Source organism: Perognathus longimembris, chromosome 1 (assembly GCF_023159225.1).
Source record: "Perognathus longimembris pacificus isolate PPM17 chromosome 1, ASM2315922v1, whole genome shotgun sequence".
NCBI lineage: Eukaryota > Metazoa > Chordata > Mammalia > Rodentia > Heteromyidae > Perognathus > Perognathus longimembris.
This window is the reverse complement of record NC_063161.1, coordinates 31874087-31900551: the sequence shown is the minus strand read 5'-3', so window position 1 is coordinate 31900551 and position 26465 is coordinate 31874087. Positions and strand designations below refer to the sequence as shown.

At 38.1% G+C, this 26465-nt stretch overlaps 1 protein-coding gene across 9 annotated transcripts in view; it reads right to left on the bottom strand.

The window, feature by feature from the left end:
• Osbpl8 (oxysterol binding protein like 8) overlaps positions 1-26465 on the bottom strand; it is a 131829-nt gene that overhangs the window by 72342 nt on the left and 33022 nt on the right. For 3 of the 9 annotated variants that reach the window (XM_048359190.1, XM_048359204.1, XM_048359197.1), the window contains exons 2-4: positions 22418-22523; positions 14073-14111; positions 622-655 (exon numbers count right to left, since the gene is read on the bottom strand). In XM_048359190.1, coding sequence (XP_048215147.1) covers positions 622-655; positions 14073-14111; positions 22418-22459 — 115 coding nt within the window. In that variant the 5' untranslated portion in view covers positions 22460-22523. Of the gene's footprint in view, positions 1-621; positions 656-14072; positions 14112-22417; positions 22525-26465 lie in introns of those variants that run through there. The other 6 variants (XM_048359206.1, XM_048359210.1, XM_048359218.1 and 3 more) reach the window with 3 other exon arrangements.

Sequence of the window (26465 nt, the reverse complement as noted above, 5' to 3'; positions counted from 1 at the left end):
CCCCAAAAAAAAAAGAAAGAAGGAAAGAAGGTACAGTAGGCCAGCAACCAACTGTAAGCTTCTTAAGATATTTAACTTTTTAGCCTCAGGCTCTTCATCTACCTTTGATGCTCTTTTTGTCCCTAGTAATTCTATTATTTTTAATATAAATATTGCTTCTGTTACTGTCCAGATAGACTAAAAATCCTTAGAGGCAGGTGACATGTTTTATTCACTGGATATACTCAAAGGGACACAATGTTCTTATCCTCCCCTCAAAAAAATCCTAGTAAAACTTGTTGAGGTAAATTGCATCTAATTTTAAAAATTATTTCTAGTAGTGTTTCATGCTTTATTATGATTACAGAAAACACTATGTAAAAGGGCTAATTATAAATTAGACAACTGGCTACATAAACAATGTGTTCGCTAAATTAATCACAATGTAAAAGAAAACACTTTCAATTTCAGATGACAATGGGATTTATGGGTTTGAATATTGGTTGATGTTCTTACTCTACCGTGTATTTCAATGCCTAGAAAGAGAAGCAGATCAAAACTGAAATATCATTTGCCTTTTATATGTACACATTGAAATACTATCATGTCCCCCAAAATGAAATTTAAATTTTAGCTACTTACTTGATTGCCCAAGGATATCTTTGCTATCACCAAGCTTTTAGTGCAGAATAATTGAGGAGCAAACAAATACAATCCAAACCAGGAAGAAGAAAATGCATCAGGACGGAAGCAGCAGTGAAACAAAAGGACAAGGAAAACAGCGTTAGTCTATAAGCAGAAAGCACATGCACTTGAATTCTAATTATTATAACTCATAAGATATCCCCTTTACACAGCAAAATGATCTTGGCTTAGGCATTATCACACATGTTTTAATCTGGGGATATAATGGTAAGAGAAAATCAGAATCACCGAAGTGTTTTGGTTTGGAAGTTACTCAAGTTAAAAAATTATTCTCAAATATAATTCAAGATCAAGATAAGAAGTGATAATCTAACTATTTAGAAATGTGAAAGCCAAAGTTATTCATTCCTCAAGTTTAAGGCAGTTTAAAAACATGTATTATATTCGTGCACTATTAAATATTAGTATTTGATGTCATGAAAGTACTTAACACTACAGATTTAGTCTGTTTCTTCTACAGAAAAAAAACCCCAAGCATTTACTACATGCTTATTATGTGCCAAGCATTGTGCAGAGTTTCAACAAAGACATCAAAGTGCAACAACTTTCTTTTCTTTTATATATATATATATTTTTTTTATTATCAAACTGAATTACAGAGAGGTTACAGTTTCATACATTAGGCATTGGATACATTTCTTGTACTGTTTGTTACCTCGTCCCTCATTCCCCCCTCCCCCTAACAACTTTCTTTTCAAATGGCAAAAGAAAAACAAAACCCCAAAGTATTCATTAGAATGAAAAATTTTATTAGGTAAAATTTTCTTAAAATACATTAATTATCAAGCATATTAAATGGAGTTGCTGGCATTTCAAGAACTCAAACTCTGATGTATGTATGTACGTACGTACATACCTATGTCCATATGTATGTATGTATGTATGTATGTATGTATGTATGTATGTATGTATGTAGATGGGTCTGGCTATATGCCCCAAGGCTGACCTCAAGCTTGCTATGTACTCCAGGCTAGCTTTCAACTTTCCATTCTCCAATCTTAGTCTTTCAAATGCTGAGATTACAGGGGTGTTCCACTACATCAGGCAGAAGACTCAATTTTTTTTTTTTTTTTGCCAGTCCTGGGCCTTGGCCTCAGGGCCTGAGCACTGCCCCTGGATTCTTTTTGCTTAAGGCTAGCACTCTGCCACTTGAGCCACAGTGCCATTTTTGGCCGTTTTCTATACATGTGGTGCTGAGGAATCGAACCCAGGGCTTCATGTATACGAGGTGAGCACTCTTGCCACTAGGCCATATTCCCAGCCCCAAGACTCAATTCTTGAATAAAGAGGCTACAACAATTACAAGAAAGAGATAAAACACTCCTGACCTATTAATCAAGTAACTATTTTAACATACATTATTCTAAATGTGGTTTAGTAGGAACCATTCTCAGCTTTCCTTCCCTTCAGATACCAATTATAATAACATATCAAAACCTAAGTTAAAAGTAAACTTCCGGAGAGGGAAGATGGCGCCGCCACAGTAGAGAGGCACCCCGACTCGCTCCAACTGAATAGTGAGCTGGGAACTCCAGCACCCAACACCCCATCAAGAACCCAGCAAAACCAGCAGCCAGAAGCAGTGGAGAAACGCAGGAAAACAAAAAGGAGCAAAAAAGAAGAGCCGAAAACCTACACGGAGCTGGAGAATCTACGGGGCACCCTCCCCCCACCAGCCAACCCTGGCCCGAACAGGGCCAGGCTGGGAAAGGGGACCCGGCAATCGGCAGACCGACTGCCGAAAACTCACACCGGGAGCGCAGAGTCCAGACAGCGGGACTCCACGGACACCAGGGAGAGCATGGACCAAGACACACAGCGACAGCGGCAACGGGAAGTTCCGGTCCACACAGGGAAAGGTCGTAAGCAGCTAGGGAACCCAGCGGTGCAGAAGGGGAGAGCTGGGGACGCCACCATGACCTTTCGCCACACCCGAAGGACCAACGGGGGTGCGGGAGGACCAGTGAGTCCCCCATTACCCCCTCCCCCAACGGGAGACCAGCTATCAGAGAACCAAACCCTACAAAGAAGCTAGATCTCCCTCCCTCCCCCACCTCCTTACCCCGAGGGAACAAAGAACCCCCAAATCAGGCGGGAAGCTCCCATCAGGCGCTGGGAAGTCACAGGAGTTTATCAGGGGAAGGGCGGAGCAGCCCCAAGGCCGCCCAGGAGCTGGAACTGGCTGAACCGGCCCTGCCCCCTTCCCAACAGGGGCCGGGGGGCAGCTGGCAGTGCAAGCCCCACCCGAGGCGCCTGGACCTCGTGGACCTTTACATCTAAAATCACAGGCGCTGGTGGGCAATACCAGCACAGCAGGGACACCTGGGCCTGATCACGACACCCCCCCCCCCCCCCTGCAGCGGAGGTGCAGTCTGAGGGCGCTAACCCGCGCCTGGACAGTTGATCCCACTGGGCCCCACACATACCGCCCCCCACAGTGGACTCGCAGGAGGGCACAAACACAACCCAACAACCCGGGGCTCGCTCTGGTAGGCGTACCCCGCTCAGGTGGACAGAGCCACAGCGGCAGCGCCCGTTGTAGTGGGCGCACAGTGCACAGGTGGGTGGGGCCCCCCGGCGACAGCGCCCGCTATGGTAGGCGTACCCCGCTCAGGTGAGCGGGACCACAGCTACAGTGCCCGTTGTAGTGGGCGCACCCCCCAGTGACAGCGCCCGCTCTTGTAGGTGCGCCTACACAAGAGGGCAGAGCTCTCCATCGGCCCATGCCCACTCAGTTTGGCACATTTTGCACAAGTGGGTGGGCCGCACCCCAACAATACCGGCCCCAGAGCGGTCCACATAGGAAGACAAACTGCCTGAGAGGTGAACTCCTCTGACCAAGATACAGAGTGGAAAAAAGAACCAAAGAAGAGATAAGCCTCCACGCCACGCTGAATTAGCGACCAACAAACCCCCAACAGGGGCATGCTAGGGTCAGCACAGCACAGCGACAGGACACTGTCCCACAGAGAAAGACACAGAACCTACTGGCCCCCAAGTGCAGGGAGAGTGACCACCTCAAGGTCACGCTCACCCATTGGGAAGCAAGGTCCAACAGCCAAACCCAAACCCAGAGCCAGTACACCAGGGCACAAGGCTCCCACTGACGGACCAGCGGGAACCAGCACAAAACCAAACCAGGGAAGCTACCCACAGATCTCCAGATGCGCAAATCACAAAGAAATATAACACAGTTCATCAAAGGGCAAGCCAACTCGCCAGCTCCAAAAAGCAGCACGACTGAAGAGGAGATGGAGAATAAAAAAGCAAATGAGGCCATGTTAACAGAAATGATGGAAAGCGTCAGAAATGAAATCAGAAAACAATTCCAGGAGTTTAGAGTGGAAGTCTTGAAGGACATCCAGGAAGCCAAGAAAGAAATGGAAGCAAAAATGGATACAATGCAAACCTCCGTTGAAGATCTTAACATCCTGAGAAGTGAAATGCATGAGAAAATAGATTTAAAATACAACTCTTTAAAGGAAGAAATTTCCACGATTAGAGCTGATCTGACAACCATAAATAGCTCTCTGACATAGCTCTCTGACATCCATAAACTCCGCAATTGAATCCACAGCACAAAGAATTGACCATATGGAATCCAGAATCTCTCTCTTGGACGATGAAGCAGCCGACAACAACCAGAAAATTACCACACTCCAAGAAACGGTGAAGCTTCAGGGCAGACTAATCCAGGAACTAATGGACAAAGACAAGAGATATAATCTGTGCCTAATTGGAACAGAAGAAGGAGCCAAGTACCAGAGCAGAGGGCTTCATCATATTTTCAATAAAGTTATGGCAGAAAATTTCCCCAATATCACAAGGGACCCCATCCAGGTAACCGAAGCCTATAGGACACCTGGCAGACCAGACCCCAGAAAAGCCATCCCAAGACACATAATATTCAAGACTTCAGATCTCAAGAATAAAGAGCAAATTCTGAATGCAGCCAAAACTAAGAAAGAAATTTTCTACAATGGGAAGAGGATCCGAATAACGGCAGACCTCTACACACAAACCTACCAAGCACAAAGTGAGTGGAAGAACACCATCCAAGTTCTAAAGGCCAACAATATGCAACCTAGGATTAAATATCCAGCGAAATTGGAGTTCACATTCAAAGGGAAAACCAGATCTTTCCATAGCAAAGAGGATCTAAAGGAGTATGTGAATAAAAAAACCAGCCCTACAGCGAATTCTAAGAGGGGAATCCCACCCAACAGAGATCATACAGGACACACTGACAGAAACAGAAACAGAAACAGAAAGAGCAGCTCACTAAAGATAAGAAGAAAAACAAAAAAAGAGGAAAAAACAGCCCAACAAGAAAACGGAAGGAGAAAAAACACTCTTATCCTTGTTCTCTTTGAATATAAATGGTATAAACGCTCCGATAAAGAGGAGCAGACTGGCAGAATGGATCCGAAAACAAAAAGTTGCCATCTGTTGTCTACAAGAGACCCACCTTACAGCAAGGGACAAAAACAGGCTCCGAATGAAAGGCTGGAGCAAGATCTTCCAAGCAAACGCACCTACAAAAATGGCAGGTGTAGCCATCCTGATCTTAGACAAGCTGGACTTTTCATTAAAATCAACTCAAAAAGACAAAGAAGGACACTACATTTTAATACAAGGAAAAATCCAGAATCAAGACATCACGGTGATAAATGTATACTCACCGAACAAAAGAGGCCCCACATATGTCAAGCAAATTTTCACAGAATTACAGAACAAGACAGACGCAAACACAATCATAGTGGGAGACTTAAATACCCCACTCTCCCCAAGAGACAGATCCAACACCCAAAGGATCAGCAAGGGAGTTGAGGACCTAAGTAACACCATATCCCAAATGGATCTGACAGATCTATACAGAATCTTCCACCCTACAGAGACCCAATACACCTTCTTCTCAGCAGCACATGGATCATACTCCAAAACAGACCATGTCATAGCCCACACAAAGAACCTCAGCAAATACAAAAGTATTGACGTCATCCCATGTATTATATCTGATCACAGTGGATTAAAGGTAACCCTCAATAACAACGGTTACCACAGAGGCTATACACATTTTTGGAGGCTAAACCCCACACTGTTATCCAACACATGGACCACAGACCAAACTAAAGATGAAATCAATGAATTCGTAAGCCACAATGACAATGAAAATACATCACAAAGAAACCTATGGGACACAGCTAAGGCAGTACTGAGGGGCAAGATCATTGCCCACAGCATTCACATTAAAAGAATGGAAGCAGAGCAGGTGAATAACCTCAAGATGAAACTAAAACAACTGGAGAAACAAGAAATGACCGAATATGGGCTAGGAATATGGCCTAGTGGCAAGAGCGCTTGCCTCCTACACATGAAGCTCTCGGTTCGATTCCCCAGCACCACATATATGGAAAACGGCCAGAAAGGGCGCTGTGGCTCAGGTGGCAGAGTGCTAGCCTTGAGCGGGAAGAAGCCAGGGATGGTGCTCAGGCCCTGAGTCCAAGGCCCAGGACTGGCAAAAAAAAAAAGAAATGACCGAATCTAAAATGACTAGGAGGAGAGAGATCACAAAGATTAAAGAAGAGATAAATCTGATTGAAAATAGAAAGACCATTCAACAAATAGGACTAAAAGCTGGTTCTTTGAGAAAATAAATAAAATTGACAGACCCCTCACAAGACTTACAAAAGAAGAGACTCATATACGTAAAATCAGGGACTCCACCGGAAAAATTACAACAAGTACACACGATATTCAAACAATCATAAGGAACTATTTCCAGAACCTCTATTCAGTAAAAAACAATAATTTTACAGAAATGATCAATTCTTAGAGAAGTATAAACTGCCCAAACTGAACCAAGAAGAAATAAATCAACTAAATAAACAAATAACTTACAAGATACAAGAGGTACAAGAGGTAATCAAGAACATCCCAACAAAGAAAAGCCCAGGCCCAGATGGATTCACCAACGAATTCTACAAAACCTTTAGTGAGGAGCTAATACCAATACTCCTCAAACTCTTCTGCGAAATAGAAACAGAGGGAGAAATCCCAAACTCATTCTATGAAGCTAATATCATACTCATTCCCAAAGCAGGCAAAGACCCAACAAAAAAAGAGAACTACAGACCAATATCAATAATGAACACAGACGCAAAGATCCTCAATAAAATATTAGCTAACAGGATCTAGAAAGTGATCAAGAAAATTATACATCATGACCAAGTAGGATTCATCCCACAGTCACAAGGATGGTTCAACATCCGTAAATCAATCAACGTAATTCACCACATAAACAGAACTAAAATCAAGAATCACATTGTTATCTCAGTCGATGCCCAAAAAGCCTTTGACAAAATACAACATCCATACTTATTAAAAGCTTCGGAGAGAACAGGAATAGATGGAACATTCCTGAAAACAATAAAAGCCATATACAACAGACTAACTGCTAACATCATATTAAATGGAGAGAAACTTAAATCATTCCCCCTAAACTCAGGAACAAGACAAGGATGCCCACTCTCCCCATTTCTTTTCAACACAGTGCTGGAATCCCTAGCCATAGCAATAAGGCAAGAGGAGGACATCAAAGGGATCCACATCGGCAAGGAAGAAATCAAGTTATCCCTATTCGCAGACGACATGATCTTATATCTGAAGGACCCAAAAAACTCAGTCCCCAAACTCCTACACCTAATAAACCATTTTGGCAAAGTAGCAGGATACAAAATCAATCCACTAAAGTCAGAAGCTTTTCTGTACACCAGCAATATACAAACAAAAAAGGAAATTATGGAAACAATTCCATTTATAGTAGCCAAAAAAAAAAGAATAAAGTACCTAGGGATCAACTTAACCAAGGACGTGATGGACCTATTTAATGAAAACTATAAAAATCTAATAAGGGAAATCAAAGAAGACACAAGGAGATGGAAAGACCTCCCATGCTCATGGGTAGGCAGAATCAATATAGTGAAAATGGCCATATTGCCCAAATTGTTATATAATTTCAATGCAATCCCTATCAAAATCCCAGTCACATTCTTCACTGAAATAGAGAAAGCCATCCATAAACTCATATGGAACAGCAAAAGACCTAGAATAGCCAAAGCAATTCTAGGCAAAAAAAAGCAGTGCAGGAGGTATCACAATACCAGACTTCAAGCTCTACTATAGGGCCACCATAACAAAAAACAGCCTGGTATTGGTATAGAAACAGATCAGAAGACCAATGGATTCGAATTGAAGATCCAGAAATAAAACCGCACTCTTACAGTCAGCTGATATTCGACAAAGGAGCTAAAGACATACAATGGAATAAACATAGCCTCTTCAACTGCTGGTGCTGGGAGAACTGGGCAGCCATATGCAGAAAACTCAAAGTAGACCCAAGCCTATCACCATGCACCAAGATCAACTCAAAATGGATCAACGACCTCAATATCAGACCTGAATCCTTGAAACTACTGAAGGACAGGGTAGGAAAGACGCTAGAACTTATAAGCACAGGAAGGAACTTCCTAAATAGAGTCCCAGGGGCACAACAAATAGGGGAGAGACACGACAAATGGGACTACTACAAATTAAAAAGTTTCTGCACAGCTAAGGACATAGCCACCAAAACAGAAAGACAGCCAACCATATGGGAAAGGATCTTTACCAGCACAGCAACCGACAAAGGCCTAATATCTGTCATCTACAGAGAACTCAAAAAACTAAGCCCCTCCAAGCCCAATAAACCAATTAGGAAATAGGCAAAGGAGCTAAAGAGAGACTTCACAAGAGAAGAAATAAAAATGGCAAAGAAACATATGAGGAAATGCTCAACATCCCTGGTAGTAAAGGAAAAGCAAATAAAAACAACCCTGAGATACCACCTCACCCCAGTCAGAATGGCCTATACTCTGAACTCAGGCAACAACAAATGCTGGAGGGGGTGCAGGGAAAGAGGAACCCTTCTCCATTGTTGGTGGGAGTGCAAATTAGTACAACCACTTTGGAGAACAGTATGGAGGTTTCTCAAAAAGCTCAATATAGACCTACCCTATGACCCAGCCATACCACTCCTAGGCATCTATCCTAAACAGCAAAATCCAAGATATCAAAAAGGCATTTGTACTTCCATGTTTATCGCGGCACAATTCACAATAGACAAAATATGGTAACAACCCAGATGCCCCTCCACAGATGAATGGATCCAAAAAATATGGTACCTTTACACAATGGAATACTACATAGCGATTAGGAATGGTGAAATAGTTATTCGCAGGGAAATGGTCAGAACTCAAACAAATAATGTTGAGCGAGACAAGCCTAGAACACAGAAAACAAAGGGGCATGATCTCTCTGATATATGACTGTTAAGAAAGGGAGATGGAGAGACAGTAGAGACCAGGTCTGTGAAACCAAAAACTGCTTGTCAAATGGTATTTCCCACAGGATTGGGGCAGCGACCCAACAGTATGTAACTAAAACCAAACAACTACTCAACATATAAAGGTCAAAAATCGACCTCTCAGTGGAATACAATAGCTCAAAAGCTATGTATGTACGTTCATATAAGACTACGGTCGACATATTGTCTAATATCGACATTACATTTAAAGCCCTAGGCGAATTTTCTTTGGCGTAGGCCATGTGGCTACTGTATATGTTCTTGATACATTGTATATTGTATATATGTCTACCTGACCTAGAGAAGGGAAAGAAAAACAGGGCGTAAGATATCACAAGAAATGTTCACACTGCCCTACTATGTAACTGTACCCTTTTTGCACAACACCTTGTCAAAAAAAATTGTGTTCAATTAATAAATAAATTTTTAAAAAAACTAAAAAAAAAGTAAACTTCCACTGATGACACCGATTTCACTTAAAGAAAAAGAGGGAAAAGTAATATTCTGAGACAAAAAAAGGGTAAAGCTGTTTATTCTGGCTTTCTGTAATCATGCAGAAAATCATGGACTCCCCTAAAGAGATGGCTGTTTCTCAAATCTTGCAATGGTGTCCTAATGCCTTAAAAGGCATTTGTCTGTTGGTTGCACTTACTTATTTAAGCTTCTTCTTCTATGAGTTTACTTCAGATTCATAAACAAACCAAAGAATAATTAGCCAACAAAGCTATATTTAAGTCTCTGATAGATAGCCATGGAATCACACCTATACAACAAGCAAGCCTGAGGGACAAATCTGAGGTATTTATGTCAAGCAATGCCCTCCTGGTGATCCCCATTTCCTATTTGCATAATCCTTTCTGAGTATATGAACCTACTGTTTCTTCCCTTCTTCCCTTTCTCTCCCCTTCCTTCCCCCGCCCCTCTCTCTCTCTCTTTCTGAGACAGGGTCTTCCCACATAGCTCAGACTGGCCTCAAACTGGAGATTTTCCTGCCTCAGCCTAGAGTGCTAGGATTACAAGTATGGACCAGAACATTCTCATCACTAACAAAGTAAATTCTATTGAAGAGAATGGGCAGAATGGATGGAATATCTTCAGTGACTAGTTTATAAAATGACTATGACTTCCATATTGTTTGTAGTCTTTTGCTCTCTCATAGATAAATCATCCTGGAGAAAGCCAGTTGCCATTTTGCAAGACAAACTTTCAGAGAGGTCCACTAGGCAAAGGAAGGATTCTCCTCTGGGCCCTGAGTGTGTGTCTTCTGAGTTAACACTGGGGCCTGGCACATGTTTGGGATTTGGCTTTTTTTTTTTTTTTTTTGGCAACTTTCTGCATAGACTGGTTAAAGAAACATCTCTCAAAATTGTAGTCTCCACTCTTGTACACTTGTTACCACTGTTTTCCATGCCTCTAAGTTGGCAAAGGTATGCCAACAATCACTTAAATGAACTTGGAAGAGGATCTCTGTCTCCATCCCCCATCATTCAATCTAGTTTTCAATAGACATAATTGCAGTACTTTCTTCCAAGTATCTTAACTGCAGCCACATGGGAGACTGAGTCAGAGACATCTTGCTAAGCTGTTCTGGGATGCTTGTCCCATATATTTTGAAATAATAAACATGTTATTTTACTAAACTCAATTTTGGGATACATTTAAAATCTTCTTCAAGGGAGACCTGGGTACTATGGCTCAAATTTGTAATCCCAGCTAAATGAGAGATAGTGATCTGAAGATCTCTCTCTCTCTCTCTCTCTCTCTCTCTCTTTCTGTGTGTATGTGTGTATGTTAAATTCAAAACCTAGACACTGTCCCTGAGCGTTTTAGCTCAAGGCCAGTGCTCTACCACTTGAGATACAGTTACACTTCTGGCCATGTGTGGTGGTACACTTTCAATACCAGCTATGTGGGAAGTACCAATTTAAAGCTATCCCAGCGGGGGTAAATGATTATTTCTGAAACATAACCTGAAGTAAAAGGGAATGGGGGTGAAGTTCAAGTGATAGAATGACTACTCAGCAATCATAAAGCTGCAAGGGCAAACTCAACTACTCTCCCCCCACTTAAAACCTACCTGTATTGAGATGAATAATTTTTCATAGATTTACCCCTAACTTTCCAAAGGAAAGCAGTTGTTCTAGTCATACATACACATCGTTGGGAATATTTAATTTCACAAGCCAGGAACATTTGAATGTTTTAGACTTCATCTTCTATATGGAGTAAAATATTAATAACCTCATTTTTGTTGTATAGTTCTATTGGATTCTTACCTTGTATTACCAGCACAGTGCCAACTCTATTTGGCCTGCTTACTCCCAGTAAAATCACCCCTAACTTCTGTATCACTATTAACTTCTGAATATGTTGCCAAAATCTCCAAACACATTTAATCTCGTATTATACCTTCAAGTACTCCTGTGTCATAGACAATAGACTTTACTGAGTTGATCCTAATTTTCAGTTTAAGGAACTGAATAATGATGGAAATAGACATGGTCTATTCCATCTAGAATAGCTGGGAAATTCCTGCACTGAAGTAGAGGATGGGACTTTAAATAAATGAAGACTTTGGGAGCAAAAAACCAACGAGAAGTAGTTGAATTCTTAATATATTTTGAAGGTAGAGTAACAGGATTTCCAAATCTACCCAGTGGAAGGCAAGTGAAAGGAGGAGTCAAGATGTGTCAAGTGCTGGGAACTGGGGAACTGGGAAGATGAAAATAATAACATTACTGAGATGGAGAAGACACTGAGAGCAGCTGAGCTTTTTGGAAAGAAATATTCAGGAGTTCAGTTTGGGACAAGTTTGAAATGTCTGTTAGATATCAAAGTGAATATGATGACAAGTAGACAGGTGGGTATATAAGGATACACAGGTGGAGAGATTCAGGCTGGCAGGGGAAAAGACCCAACAAGTTACAATATATATGAGTTAAATTATAAGAACAAAATGCCTTATTCACTGAAGACTAAGAAACATCACAGGATAAAAAGACATTAGAGAAATATATTAGACAAGAGAACCATGAATCAAGCCAAAAACACCAAAAACAAAGTCAAAACACAATGAAAGTCAAAATGGTTTCAGAAACCTTTCCCAGAATATAGTTACAAAGTCATTAAGTTGGATTCCAGTAAAAATCATCCTCTCTCTCCACATTGCAATGCTAATGAGAAGCAGGATATAAGTAAGTGAGGATTATATAACATTTTTGTCAAGTAACATATCACTTTAGTGAAGACTTTAGTCTTCTGCACAGGCTAACCTGCACACTACAAACTTCATAGCTTAATGCTTTTAGGATCTTGGTTTACTTTGTACAATACCATGTTGTATCTGTAGAGACAATGTGAAATTACTGATGTCGAGTAACTACACAAAAGTACAAAATACTGCTAGCATCTCAAAAAAATCCAGGAACTTCTTCTCAAGTTTGTTTTGAAAAAAGAGACTATAAGATTGAACAAAATATTTTTTTAAACTTTTCTTATTCCTTAAACAATATCCACAAGTCTTTTGAATAAAATATTTGTAGCCACTATCCAAATCTTTACTGATTATAAAATGCAAAAAAGAGCATTATATAATAATGTAATCTTATTGTATATGTCTCACTGTTTCCCCCTTATCTCTAATTAGTACAAAATATGCCATTTTTAAAGAAATGGCATTTTTTAAGAAAGGAAAAAGTAGAGGTGCCTCATCATGACCTCCATCCTAGGAAACCCCTAAGTCCCAATCAAATCAAAACAAATGGTTACTTTATTGTACCACAAAGAAGAAAACAAAAACCACAAAATCTATAGCTTTATTTCATTGTCTTTAGCATAACATTTCCACTTTTGATATATTATTAGCTCAACATGTCACATGATGTGCTAAAGGAAAAGCATGAAGTGTCTATCAAGCACTGACATAGCTTATGGCATCTCTCCCACCAATAAAATTTGATCAAGCAGTTCTCACAGAAGCAGCGCTGCTGCAGCTGGTCCCAGAAATCACATTTTGGAAGGATTATACAAAACATTTCAAGGGTGCTCTGTTAGTGCTATCTTTGGCTCTCAGAATAAGAACCTTCAGTGAAGAATATACAATGCAGCTGAGATCTGCTTGTTCTTAGAATGGGAGTCATCACTCTATACTTAGCTTGACTTTTTTATATTCTTGTAATCAGCTGCAAAATCATATGCACATTTTATTCCTGAGTTTTACAGGAGATGTTTTAAAGGAATACTTTTCTGGGAACTAGAGCTTATCACTGTTAGGTAAGAATATGATCTAGCCTACTAGGTAGTTATTTTAAAATAAACTAATCCACATGTTTGATATCCAACAGTTCTAATGCAAGGATCACTGGGGTGATCATTCAAAATGTTCAAAAACATTTGTCCATAGATATTGATTATAACATGATTCACAGTAATCTAAAGTGGTTATTTAAAAGAGAGAGTAAATAAATAATACATTCAACACAACAAAATACTATTCAGCCATAGTACTTTTTTCTTTTTTACTAACTGAAAAACATCCTTTATGTACTAGCTTTTAAAAGTACATTATAAAAGCTGGAGGCATAGCTCAAGGGGTAGAATGTTTGTCTTATCAAACACAAGACACAGAGTTCAAACCCCAGTACCATACATAAAATATCCAACAAAAATACATTATAAAGAAGTTTGTACTACTATTTTTTTGTTTACCCTTATAAGCAAATTTTAGAAAGAAGCTACCAAAATGTTAACAGTGGTTGTATTCAGGGAGTAATGAATAAACCTATTTACATTTTGAAACCTATTTACATTTTGGATAAAGGCAAATACAATTTTTAAACTGATCTTTTCCATCTACATTTGCTGTTTCTCAGAATGACATAGGCATCTATTATTAAGCACAGTGGAAAATATCCACTTTCAACATGAAATCTTAGAAAAATACAGAAGCATTAACATTTTAAACACAGCATCACATATTACTCACTGTCTCTTGAACTTCAGCAACTTCTGAATATGGCAAGATCTAAAAAGAAAATAAATTTTCTCAGGAGCGATTTAATCTCATGTATCTAAATCTAAAAAGTACCAGTTACCAAGTAAGTGGTAAAAATCATCTTCTAAGAAGTACAATCTAAATAAAAAGAAGGGAAACAGAATAATACTTTTTATAGTGGAAACTGAACTCTTCAATTTTTTTTCTTAAATTCTGAGGCTTCAGGAAATTCTCATCAACTTGTCAGCCTTTAAGTTCTCTGGAATGTCCTAGAATGGCTTTTAGTTTCTACTCTTCATGCATATTTTTAACTCTCTGAGCTTTTCACCATGCAAGCCCTCTTCTAAACTACTGTACTGCTGTGGCTTCCCTTTTCCTAATTTCCTGCTTCCCTATGCTCTTACTCAACTAGTGCATAGCTGTGACCATTGTACAGATGCAACTATTTGTTCTTCCTCTACTGGCTCTTTTTCTGCATATTCCATTCATGCTCAGGACCAAATTATCACCTTTTGCCCAGATAACTTCCAAGTCTTTTCTTCAGAATTAGCATGTCTCCAAAACATTTCTTCCTATATGTTTAGACATTATTGTAATTTAACTTCCAGTTCTAAAATTCCGTTAACAAAGGAAGGGCTTTAAGCTTGTTTTAGAAAGCATTTTTATGTCAGAAAAATAGCACCAAGTAGCTTTCTCCCAAAAATGTTCCCACACTGCTTTGCTCATCTTTCTTTGTCTCAGATCTAAGCCCTGAATCATCAGACTCTTTCTTCCCCTAACATCCCATCAAGTCATTAAGTTCTGGTTAATTTCTTTGCTTCCAGAGTGTCTACCTCACATCTAATCCTTCATTTCCTTTGTCATCAAGACCACTCAAGTCAGACTCTCATCAATTCATTTCTCAACTTTGCTTCTCTATTAATTTCCTTGCAAATTTCATCCCACTCACTAATTTACAATGCCAGCTTTAGAATTCAAAAACTGATAGACATGCTATATGTAGCTACTGAATTCTTGGAATGTGGCTAATTAGACTAAGAAACTAATTTTAAAATGTTTAATTTAGTCATACATGGCAGATGGCTACCTAGTGGACAGCTTGGGTGTAGCACAATTTACTCTTCCTCAGTTGAATATATCTCTTTGCCAGTGGTGATGACTTTTCTCAAAATTCTCCTTTTTCTTTTTTTTCCAAAGGAATTGCTCTACTTGCTCTGTTGTTTCTACTTAGTGGTTCAAATATTGGCCCTTAACACAGCTATTCCCCAAGGTTTTATCCTAGATCTCTTTTATGCCTAACCAACATGTTACTTACCCTTATGATTCCACTGACTTGATTTTTAACAGTGCTCAAGCTCAACTCACCACTAATTTCCCAAGAGTGGCCTCACTTTAATCTCTACTGAACTGCAACACTATCATTTCTTCCTTTTACTCTCTCCTTTACCATTAACTTCAGAGTTCCACTTTTTATATAAAGTAACTGGCAATTTTCTTTCTTATAATGTTATTTGTTTTACATGAGCAATGATCAAACATTAGGAACTCAGATCTGTTTACACTCTCAGAAAGTACTGAGGACTCTAAAACTGTTGTTCATGTGAATTATACTTAAAAAAATTTTTCTGTATTAAAAAGTTAAATGACACTGTATATTGTATATATGTCTGCCTGACCTAGGGAAGGGAAAGAAAAACAGGATGTAAGATATCACAAGAAATGTACACACTACCCTACTATGTAACTGTACCCTTTTTGCACAACACCTTATCAAAAAATTTTTGTTTAATTAATAAATAATTTTTTTAAAAAGTTAAATGAAAAATTCACTTCCTTTACTACCTATCTCAGCTAAATAGTCCAGGTAAACAACAAATATGGTATGTTTTGCTGAGAGTATATAACACTGATATGTGATAAAGATGGTATTTTACTGCTGAGATCTTTCTTCCTAATACCTCTAAGCCTAGTCATGAGATAAGTATAAGACAAGACCCTCAAAACTATTGAAGTTTACTAAAAATGAGCTAAGTAAGACTAAATGACATAGTCTCAAAGAATCTTAACTAATTTAACATGGTATTAGGGATGAAGACCCTGAAACAACGAAAAGAACATCAGATAAAATTAAGAAAAATCTGAAAGAAACATGAACTTCAGAGTTAGTAATAATTGATCAGTAGGGGGTTCCCTAAATATATGAAATTTATTATGTTATTATAAGATGGTAAGGGGAAAGGGGGAACACAGTGTATGGACCTCTACACAAACTTTTATAATTTCTCTGTAAATCCAAAACTATTCTAAAAGAAAGTTTATTCTAAAAATAAAAATATGGAGAGTGTAGAGGTGAAACTGACTGAAATACACTGAAAATATGTGGAAATGAAACAATGAAATCTGACCCTGTATGTACACCAAAAATACTTTTGTTACAAAGATGCTACCACTAACACGATAAATAGTAAAATAAGACATAATGAAGCTACGTTAACAATATTTATAATGAGAACAAAAAACAGCAACACTTAAAACTAACTCAAAATGTTTGATATAACAAAAATTGAGACAATTCCACTAATTGTCATGTAAACTTACACAAGCACTACAATGTTGCCAAGTGTTATATGAAGCCAAGCTTCTGAGACTATGATTTTAAAATCTTTCAGTAAACTCTAAAAACATTAGTTTTACTTTATGATCATTAAATCTGAACAGTTATAAATAACTTACTACATATGTAAGAAAGAGTTTCAGAAAATGAGTCATCTCTAGGAAGATATTCATTGATTGCTCTAAGAACTCAGAAATAAATCATCTTATAGTAAGGATCCTTACATTTTAGAAATTACTCAATTGGAATCCAAATCTTAAAAAAGATTTTCTCAGGGCTGGGGATATAGCCTAGTGGCAAGAGCGCTTGCCTCGTATACATGAAGCCCTGAGTTCAATTCCCCAGCACCACATATACAGAAAATGGCCAGAAGTGGCGCTGTGACTCAAGTGGCAGAGTGCTAGCCTTGAGTAAAAAGAAGCCAGGGACAGTGCTCAGGCCCTGAGTCCAAGGCCCAGGACTGGCAAAAAACAAAAACAAACACACACACACACACACACACACACACACACACACACACACACACACACAAAAAGATTTTCTCAGTTGTGAACCACTTATGAACACCACAAATACACATAATTTGAAAACTTTGGTTTTCTCTGGTCATTTATACAATAAATTTTAATACAAGAGTTTTATCTTCTAAATAAGCTTTATAAAGCAATTTCCTCTGGTAGTAGAAATAATATTGCAACAGAAATAATGACTTAATTTAAGGCAAGGAATATATTCAATTTTTTTCATCTAAAAAGATACCTGGACTTCAAACAATTCATAAAAATTTGACTCTAAACCAGACTTCAGTGGCTCATGCTAGCTACTCAGGAGACTGAGATCTGAGCCTAGCAGTTCAAAGCCACACTGGGCAGAAAAGTCTATGAGACTCTTATCTCCAATACACTATTCAGAAAAGGCCAGAGTGGAATGGCACTGTGGCTCAAGTGGCAAAGTGCTGGCTTTGAGCACAAAGAGGCTCAAAGACAACATGTCCTTAGTTCAAGGCCCAGGACCAGGAAAAAAAAAAAAAAGTGACTCTAACAACACTTGAAGCACTTTTGGTGGTTAACGTCTAAGGTGATTACATTCTAACTTTTGAAAAATATTATAGTACCAAAGTGATTAAGTTCTAGCTTTTGGAAAATATTTGAACATATTTATTACATGTATACTTGTATCCTGAAGTATATGCTTTTCAAGAAAACCTAAGAAAACCTAAGATAAGCAACACTAACATGAAAAAATGGAATTGTGTACAAGCAGAATAACAAAATGATCGAGTGAATTAAAAAATTGCTAACTTCTTTGCAAGTACAAAATGAAATGAACATTAAGATTTGGTCCAAGCTTGCATGATTTCACATCAAGACTACTGAACTAGTCTCTTAATTAATATATTTAGATCTCTCTCTTACTCTTCCAAATCATTTTGTATTCTGCTTCTGCACTCATTTAGCCAATGCACATAAAAACATTACATAACTTACCATTATCTATATAATCAAGTCCAAAATTCCTTGCTCTGGCACTTAAAGAATTCCATGAATTTGTCTTTTTCTGCCAAGTCAATCATTACTCCCATAAACATCACTCCCTTGTAACATTTATTCTATTTTTTCCTATTTATTTTACTCTTGACTTTAAGTGTTAATTCCCTCAATTAGTCTTGCCTCCCACTATTCTCCATCCTTTAGGATGGTCCCTACTTTCTTGAGCTATTAAAACTTTATATTCTCCAAAGAAAGCTTTTCCAGCTATTCTACTACACACTTTGCCCAATCTTCTAGCTTCTAATTTTACAGAGATTAGGCTTAAAAGTTACAGTTTATCAACAATAACATAGTAGCTTTTATTTAATAGATAATATGTGTGGCAGTGTGTAAGAGGCACCTTTCAAAGTTATATTTTTTCAAGTTATACTAATCTGGGAAATAGATATCATAATCACCTTTATTTAAATTGGAAATCTGAACAGTTTAACGAATTACCCAGCTCATACAATTAAGTGAAAGAGCTCAGATATTGATATGTAGCTAAATGTCATATACAGCTCATGCTCTTAAAACATGTATTTCAGATCTAAATAATTAGCTTAGATAATACATTCCAAAGGTGATACTTTATAAAGTTTACTCAACACTAGTTTCAAATATCAAAAATTTCTGTAATTTGCACTAAAATATTTATATTATCTGAAATGTGTTTTCATTACTTTTAAAACATCTTTGTTCCAACATCTCAGAATTTAGAAAAAAAAACAAACCAGAAAGCTCATTAACACTTGCTGCGTATTCTGAGTGTCTTCTTAGATATGATCTTTTAAAAATTAACAATAAAATTTAAGTGATTCTATTTAGAGAGAGGTATATACAGTCAATGTCTTAGGTTGAATATTCACAAACAGATCTTAGTTTTACCACATAAGTCCTAAGAATAACCTCCCACATCCTGATTCTACATAATCATGAGAGTAAACAAGTTCTACCTTTAATGACTATTATAAGGGCATGAGAAAACAGCAACTGCTTTTATTTCTGTGATTTTTCTTTATTCACAGCATTCTCGCCACTTAGCTACAATCCCTAGTCCTATTTCTGTCATTTTTATTATCACTAAGAACCCAAAGTAATAACCAGGAATAGTCTCATTGTTTGGGGTTTTTCTGGGGGTGGGGTCACGCTGGAGGTTCCTTCCACTGTCACATAGTCTTTTGGCTCAAGGCTGACACTCTACTGCTTGGCCTACATCCCTACTTCTAGCTTGAGTTAAAGCATCTTGCTGGTTTGTTTCCCCTAGCTGGTTTCAAACTGAGACCCTCAGATCTCAAGTCTTCCAAACAGCAGGGATTTCTGGGGTGAGCCACCAGGAGCCAGCAAGCCCAGTAGCTTCTATATGTAGCCAGGTGCTGGTGGCACACTCCTGTAATCCTAGCTACTCAGAAGGCTGAGATCTGAAGACTATGGTTGGAAGCCAGCCTGGGCAGGAAACGCCATGAGACTCTTATCTCCACAATAAACTACTCAAAAAAGATGGAAGTAGAGTTGTGGCTCAAGTGGTAGAGTACTGGCCTCCTGGCCAAAAGGGAACCCTACTACATTGTTGGTGGGAATGTAAACTTGTTCAGCCACTCTGGAAAGTGGTATGGAGATTCCTCAGAAGACTAAACATAGAGCTCCCCTCTGACCCAGCAGCCCCACTTTTGGGCAGCTACCCAAAAGATTACAGATAAGAACACACTAAAGCCACCAGCACAACTATGTTCATTGCAGCACAATTTGCCATTACTAAAATATGGAACCAATCCAGATGCCCCTCAGTAGACAAATGGATCAGGAAAATGTGGTACATATACACAATGGAATTTTATACCTCTGTCAGAAAAAATGACATTGTCCCATTCTAAGGAAATATAAGGACTTGGAAAAAATTATACTAAGTGAAGTGAGCCAGACCCAAAGAAACATGGACTCTATGGTCTCCCTCACAGAGAATAATTAGTACAGGTTTAGGCTAGTCACAGCAGAGGATCACAAGAGCCCAACAGCTATGCCCTTATGAATACATAAGATGATGTTAAGTGAAATGATCTCCATGTTATGAAAACAATCACTGTTGTAATTACTTTCAACATGCCATGTGAAACCGTAACTTTTTTTTTGTTGATGATCCTCTTGTATCTCCTGCCTGTGGTTGCCCCCGTGCTATCACTGTATCTCATCTGAGTACCCTGGATACTGTATATACTGGTATTAGAACTAGGGAAGGGAAAGGGAGTATCAAAATCGAGAGATAAAGGATAAAAAGACAAACGACTCCAAAAGTAATACTTACAAAACCATTTCTTGTAAACCAACTGAACAATTCATGGGGAGAGAGGGAAAGGGGGAAATGAGGGAGGAGGTAACAAATTGTACAAGAAATGTACCCACTGCCTTACATATGAAACTGTAACCTCTCTGTACATCACTTTGACAATAAATAAGTAATTATTAAAAAAAAAAAAAAAAAAAAAACAGAAGAAGAAGCTCAGGGACAGCACCCAGGCCCATAATTCAAGTCCCAGGACCAGTAGGGGGGAAAAAAATATATGTGATCAACATTATGTTCTAAAAATAAAGCTTACCTACATTTTCTGAAATCATAGTAAATATAAAATAACCTACCATTCATTTTCCATTTATGCTCACCATAACAATAATCTTAATAATTAGACAAGTTGTTTTCCAGCCCATTATACTCACAATTAGAAAACCTGTGTGCTAGTTAATGTTTTTTAATTATTTAAGATACAAACAAGTTTGACCCAGAAATTCTTAAAAGGTTGGGACCAAGTTAGGACAAGTCAGCAAAATTACATTTTGCAATTAATCATTACACTATTCCTCCACTGGGGACTAAACAAAGGACATCCACTAAATTAAGATTTCCAAACGACTCAATAAAATAGTGACTTCTACACCAAAGTGCAAGTTGGCGTCTGCTTTACTCTGACAACATAAATTTGTCAAAGAACCTATCAGCTCACAAATGACAAAACTACTACTTGACTAAATTTTACTGAAGAGTAACCTTACTTTAGCTAACAGAACCATTTCTAGTAATCTATAAGCCAATATTCAATGTACAGTACATTAAGAGAATTGTACCGTACAGTAAGAGAACTGGAAGGAACACCATTTTCAAGCAAAAATTTTTTATATAAGGACAAATCATCATTGGATTTATCTCAGTTGTAATTTTTTTAATCTAGCAGGTAGTATATACTTTACATTCCCTCCTCCTACTTATTTTCATCTCTGAAAATAATTCAATCACAAGGTAGAAATGTTTATTAAATCTTAGGAATTCTACAAAAGAATAGATACGTCACTTGCTCTTAACTTAAAATATTTTACATGGGTTGGGAATATGGCCTAGTGGCAAGAGTGCTTGACTCATATACATGAAGCCCTGGGTTCGATTCCCCAGGACCACATATATAGAAATTGGCCAGAGGTGGCGCTGTGGCTCAAGTGGCAGAGTGCTAGCCTTGAGCAAAAAGAAGCCAGGGACAGTGGCCCTGAGTCCAAGCCCAGGACTGGCAAAAAAAAAAAAAAAAAATTTACATGTATCATTCACTGTGCTCATAGCTCATTGCTCATAGATATTTGAGATTTGGAGGCATTTAATTTCCACTACTATTAACATTCTTTGATTGCATTAAAGAAAAAAAGAGTTGGGGGAAAACAAACACAAACCATTAATTCAGTATACCTGACAAATACAGATGGGAAAGGTAAAGAAACCAGAAAGAGAACAAAACTAAGAAAATTGTCTGGGTTGTGTTTGTGTACCAACAAGCCTTAAACTATCTGCAATTCTATCAACACCAGAGTTCAGGTATTATCTTTATTTTTTAAATGCTTTTTAAATTTCTGAGACTTGAAATCAGAGACGGTGTTTTTTCCCTCAAGGCTCGCAGTGTTCTACCACAGTGCCACTACCAGCTTTTTGCTGCTTAATTGGAGACAAGAGTCTCTTGACTTTTCCTAGGCTGGCTCCTAACCATGACTCTCAGACCTCAGCCTCCTGAGTAGCTAGGATTATAGGCATGAGCCACCAGCACTTGGCCTTTAAGATATACTTTGAAAGTTTGATTTCAATATATTTTACTAAAATCATAGCTTATATCAAAACATCTACAAATGTAGATGATAAATTATGCTATATTTGAACTACTCACCGAAGTTCGGTCAGGTTCTCCATCTGTTAAACCTGCCTCCATAATGGAAGAAGATAGGTTTATGCTCTTTCCATCAATGTTTAGTCATCCTGTAAGTCTGGAAACCCTAAAAGAAGAAATATAGATTAAGACTAATATAAAATTATGAAATGTTGAAAATAAACTATTAAGTATATTAATATATCAATGTCTAATATAATAGTTTATTAAGACAAACTATTAAGTATATTAGAATGGTGACAGCTCAGAAGAAAAAAAAAAGTATTCTACTAAAAAGGATACCTAAGATCAGGATAACCTAGTAAGATTTCCACAATTTGAATAGATGTTTAAAATTTTCAATCTTACCTACTTACTATTAACGAAATGCAATTAGTACCAAATGCATGCAAACCTCCAGAATGAGCTTTGTTCTCATATTTTTGTGTATGTTTTCTACTTAGGCTTTTAAGCTCCTTTTGTCTACTGTATGTCTAGCTTTACTCCCATATTAAGAATTTGTCCTGGGCTGGGAATATGGCCTAGTGGCAAGAGTGCTTGCCTCCCATACATGAAGCCCTGGGTTCCCCAGCACCACATTATATATAGAGAGAGAGAAAATGGCCAGAAGTGGTGCTGTGGCCCAAGTGGCAGAGTGCTAGCCTTGAGGAAAAAAAAAAAAAAACAAAAGCCAGGGACAGTGCTCAGGCCCTGAGTCCAAGCCCCAGGACTGGCAAAAAAAAATAAAAAAATAAAAAAAGATGTTGTCCTGTCAGTCCTTATATTGTTCATTTGCTCAGTTTCCTTACTATCAATAAGCCCTTTTTCCGTTCATGTAGTTTCCTGTCATACATTCCTTTCTTTTTAACTCACTTCCCTTCTTTTTCTTCTTCCTGTCATCCTTCAAAAATTAAAAATCATCCTTAGTTTGCTAACACCCTGTCTTGCTGATATATACCACAGTACTAACCTCCTTTACCTCTATACCTATACAGGGATATTTCTTCTTAGCGATTATACATTCAAATTCTCTATTTAGTTCCTGTCTTCATACTTACATATAGGAGAGAACCCACTGGTTCCCCCCCCACCGTGTGTGTGTGTGTCTGTGTGTGTGTAGATATATATGTAAGACAGACACACATGCACAGATTTGGATGTCGTGTTAATGTTTTCCTGGCTTTATTCCAATTTATAATTAGAATAAATGCAGTGCTTTTCTTAGACCTCATTTTCTGTAAAAACGTACTCAATACAATTTTCACTTAACTGAAACTTACTTTAAAAACAAAACATTTAAGTTACAGAGATACACAGTCAGCTAAGTATAGTACACAATTTAAGAGTAATTTTTACATTTTTCAAGAATAGTTAAAGAGAAAAAGGGGGAATAAGATGAGAATATATAAGACAGAAAGACCATAGGTGGTCCACAAAGCCTGAAATATTTACTGATTGACAGGTAATTGTTTTATCACAAAGTAGTCTCAGTGGAGAAGGGCCTTAATGGTCAAATGGACAGAGTAGCTCATTCTACACTAGGGCAACTGTTCCCTAGCTATCCCTAGCACTGTCCAATAGGCTCATGAATAGAGTAGCCATTGGACATCAGAAATATTGAATTAGAACCCACTTATTTAAAGAGCCAATCTTTGGAAGTAGGAAATTCAAAGGGAATACCAAATTCGAGAGACACAGGGTAAAAAAAGAGAAATAACTACAAAAGCAATACTTGCAAAACTGTTTGGTGTAAGTGAACTGAACAACTGGGGGGGGAGGGAAAGGGGGGAGGGAGGGGGGCATGAGGGACAAGGCAACAAACAGTACAAGAAATGTATCCAATGCCCAACGTATGATACTGTAACCTCTCTGTACGTCAGTTTGATAATAAAAATTTGAGAAAAAAAAATAAATAAAGAGCCAATCTCCAAATATAGTTCTATTGTAAGGTGCAGGAGGTTAGAATTTCATTAAAACTAGGAGGGAAAAACACAACCTACTCCAGAAACTAATATCATTTAAGGAGATATATATGGCTACTACACTGATAAGAGGTAGATTATGATGGTTAATTTTATTGTGAATATGGCTAAGCTATGTTGCCCCTACGGTGAGTCAAATACCAGCTAAATATCAAATATAACTATGTTGCTAAGAGGGTATATTTTTAGTTGTATTAACATTTAAATCAGCAGTCAGGGTAAAGTAGGTTAATCTCCATAACGTGAGTGGGTAGCATCCAATAAGTTGAAGGCATTAAAAAAAAAAAGAAAAAGAAAACTGTGCTTACCCTAAAGGAATTCTGCTTCTAGGTTGCCTTTAAACTTAATATTTCAATATCAATTCTTCCCTGCAAGCCCCAATAACATCATATGCCAATTCCTTTAAAATATCAGTAATATATCTTTCTTTCTCTATACATATAGACACAGTCGTCCTTCCTAGGGGTTCAGTTTTTCTAGTAACAACCACTAAGCATGTATTCATTTCTTCTTAACTATTTAGGTACAGATATATTCATTTAACCATTCATTCTCACTACCTCCTGTGATCTCTTGTTTATCAACAAAGGTAAGAGTATGAAAACTTCACTTGGCAAAAATATTGTTGCGTCTGCAATTCTAGGAGTGATTTACATTTGGCCAATGTAATACATTGCACAATATTTGAAAGGTAAAAAAGAGACAAAAAGCAGATCTTCTCATGGCAGTGGCCACGTCGACTTTGTCAAACATGAGGTTTTGCACTAACCACCAAATGTTTCCTAGTTGGTAATGCCAGGTAGCTATAATTATTAGCATCAATAACAAACCTGAAACCATCTTATTTCCATGGATAACCATCATATTTCCTTGCCTCCTAATAATGAATTTATCGGGGCTGGGGATATAGCCTAGTGGCAAGAGTGCCTGCCTCGGATACACAAGGCCCTAGGTTCGATTCCCCAGCACCACATATACAGAAAACGGCCAGAAGCGGCGCTGTGGCTCAAGTGGCAGAGTGCTAGCCTTGAGCGGGAAGAAGCCAGGGACAGTGCTCAGGCCCTGAGTCCAAGGCCCAGGACTGGCCAAAAAAAAAAAAATAATAATGAATTTATCAGTATCCAATTCCCTTTATTAATTTTTCTTTGGTTTCTACAGTAATTTATTTTCTTCAAAAAATATGACCTGACAAATTTTCAATTGTTAATTTTAATAATTTTTAAATTAATTAATCTTAATCCAATGTACTAAATAGCAATTATTACAAAGAAGAACAACTAATCAGGAAGGGGTTATATCACTTGTCACAAGAATTGGGGAGAATTTCAGATACGATACCTGGAATAATCTTTAGGCCTTTTTAACTTATCTTGGGGTGACTGGAAGTGGTGAGCCACAAAAATATTCAAGACAGAAAAAGAAAGAGCAAACAAAAAGACAGTGAGAAAGAAGTATGTGGCATGCTATATAAAAAGCAAAGGAAACAAAAACAAAGTGAAAAAGAAATTATAGTATCAGTAACTAAAAACAGGGAGTAGGAAAAGGAAATGAAAGATAAGTGAAGTAAGTTGCTCATCTTTGTGAGGAACTAAGAAACACTGCTTAATAAAAATAAAAAAAAATCCTGGGCTGGGAACATGAAGCCCTAGGTTCAATTCCTCAGCACCACATATACAGGAAACCCCAGAAGTGGTGCTGTGGCTCAAGTTAGCAGAGTGCTAGCCTTGAGCAAAAACAAAGCCAGGGACAGTGCTCAGGCCCTGATTTTAAGCCCCAGGACTGGCAAAAAAAAAAAAAAAAAAAAAATCCTAAAGGACAAAAGTCTTTAAATGATAGTAAGTCTGAGAAAATGAAAACCCATTGTTTTGTGTGTATTCGTGCATACACCTGTGTGCCTATATACTGGAGGGTTTTGTATATGTATGTGGTTAATTGGAGATGAGTCTCACAGACTTTCTTGCCTGGGCTGGCTTCAAACTGCAATCCTCGGATCTCAGTCTCCTGAGTAGCTAGGATTACTGGGGTGAGCCACTGGCACCTGCTAGATTTTTTTTTTTTTTGTAATGGGAACATATTGCTTCTATAAC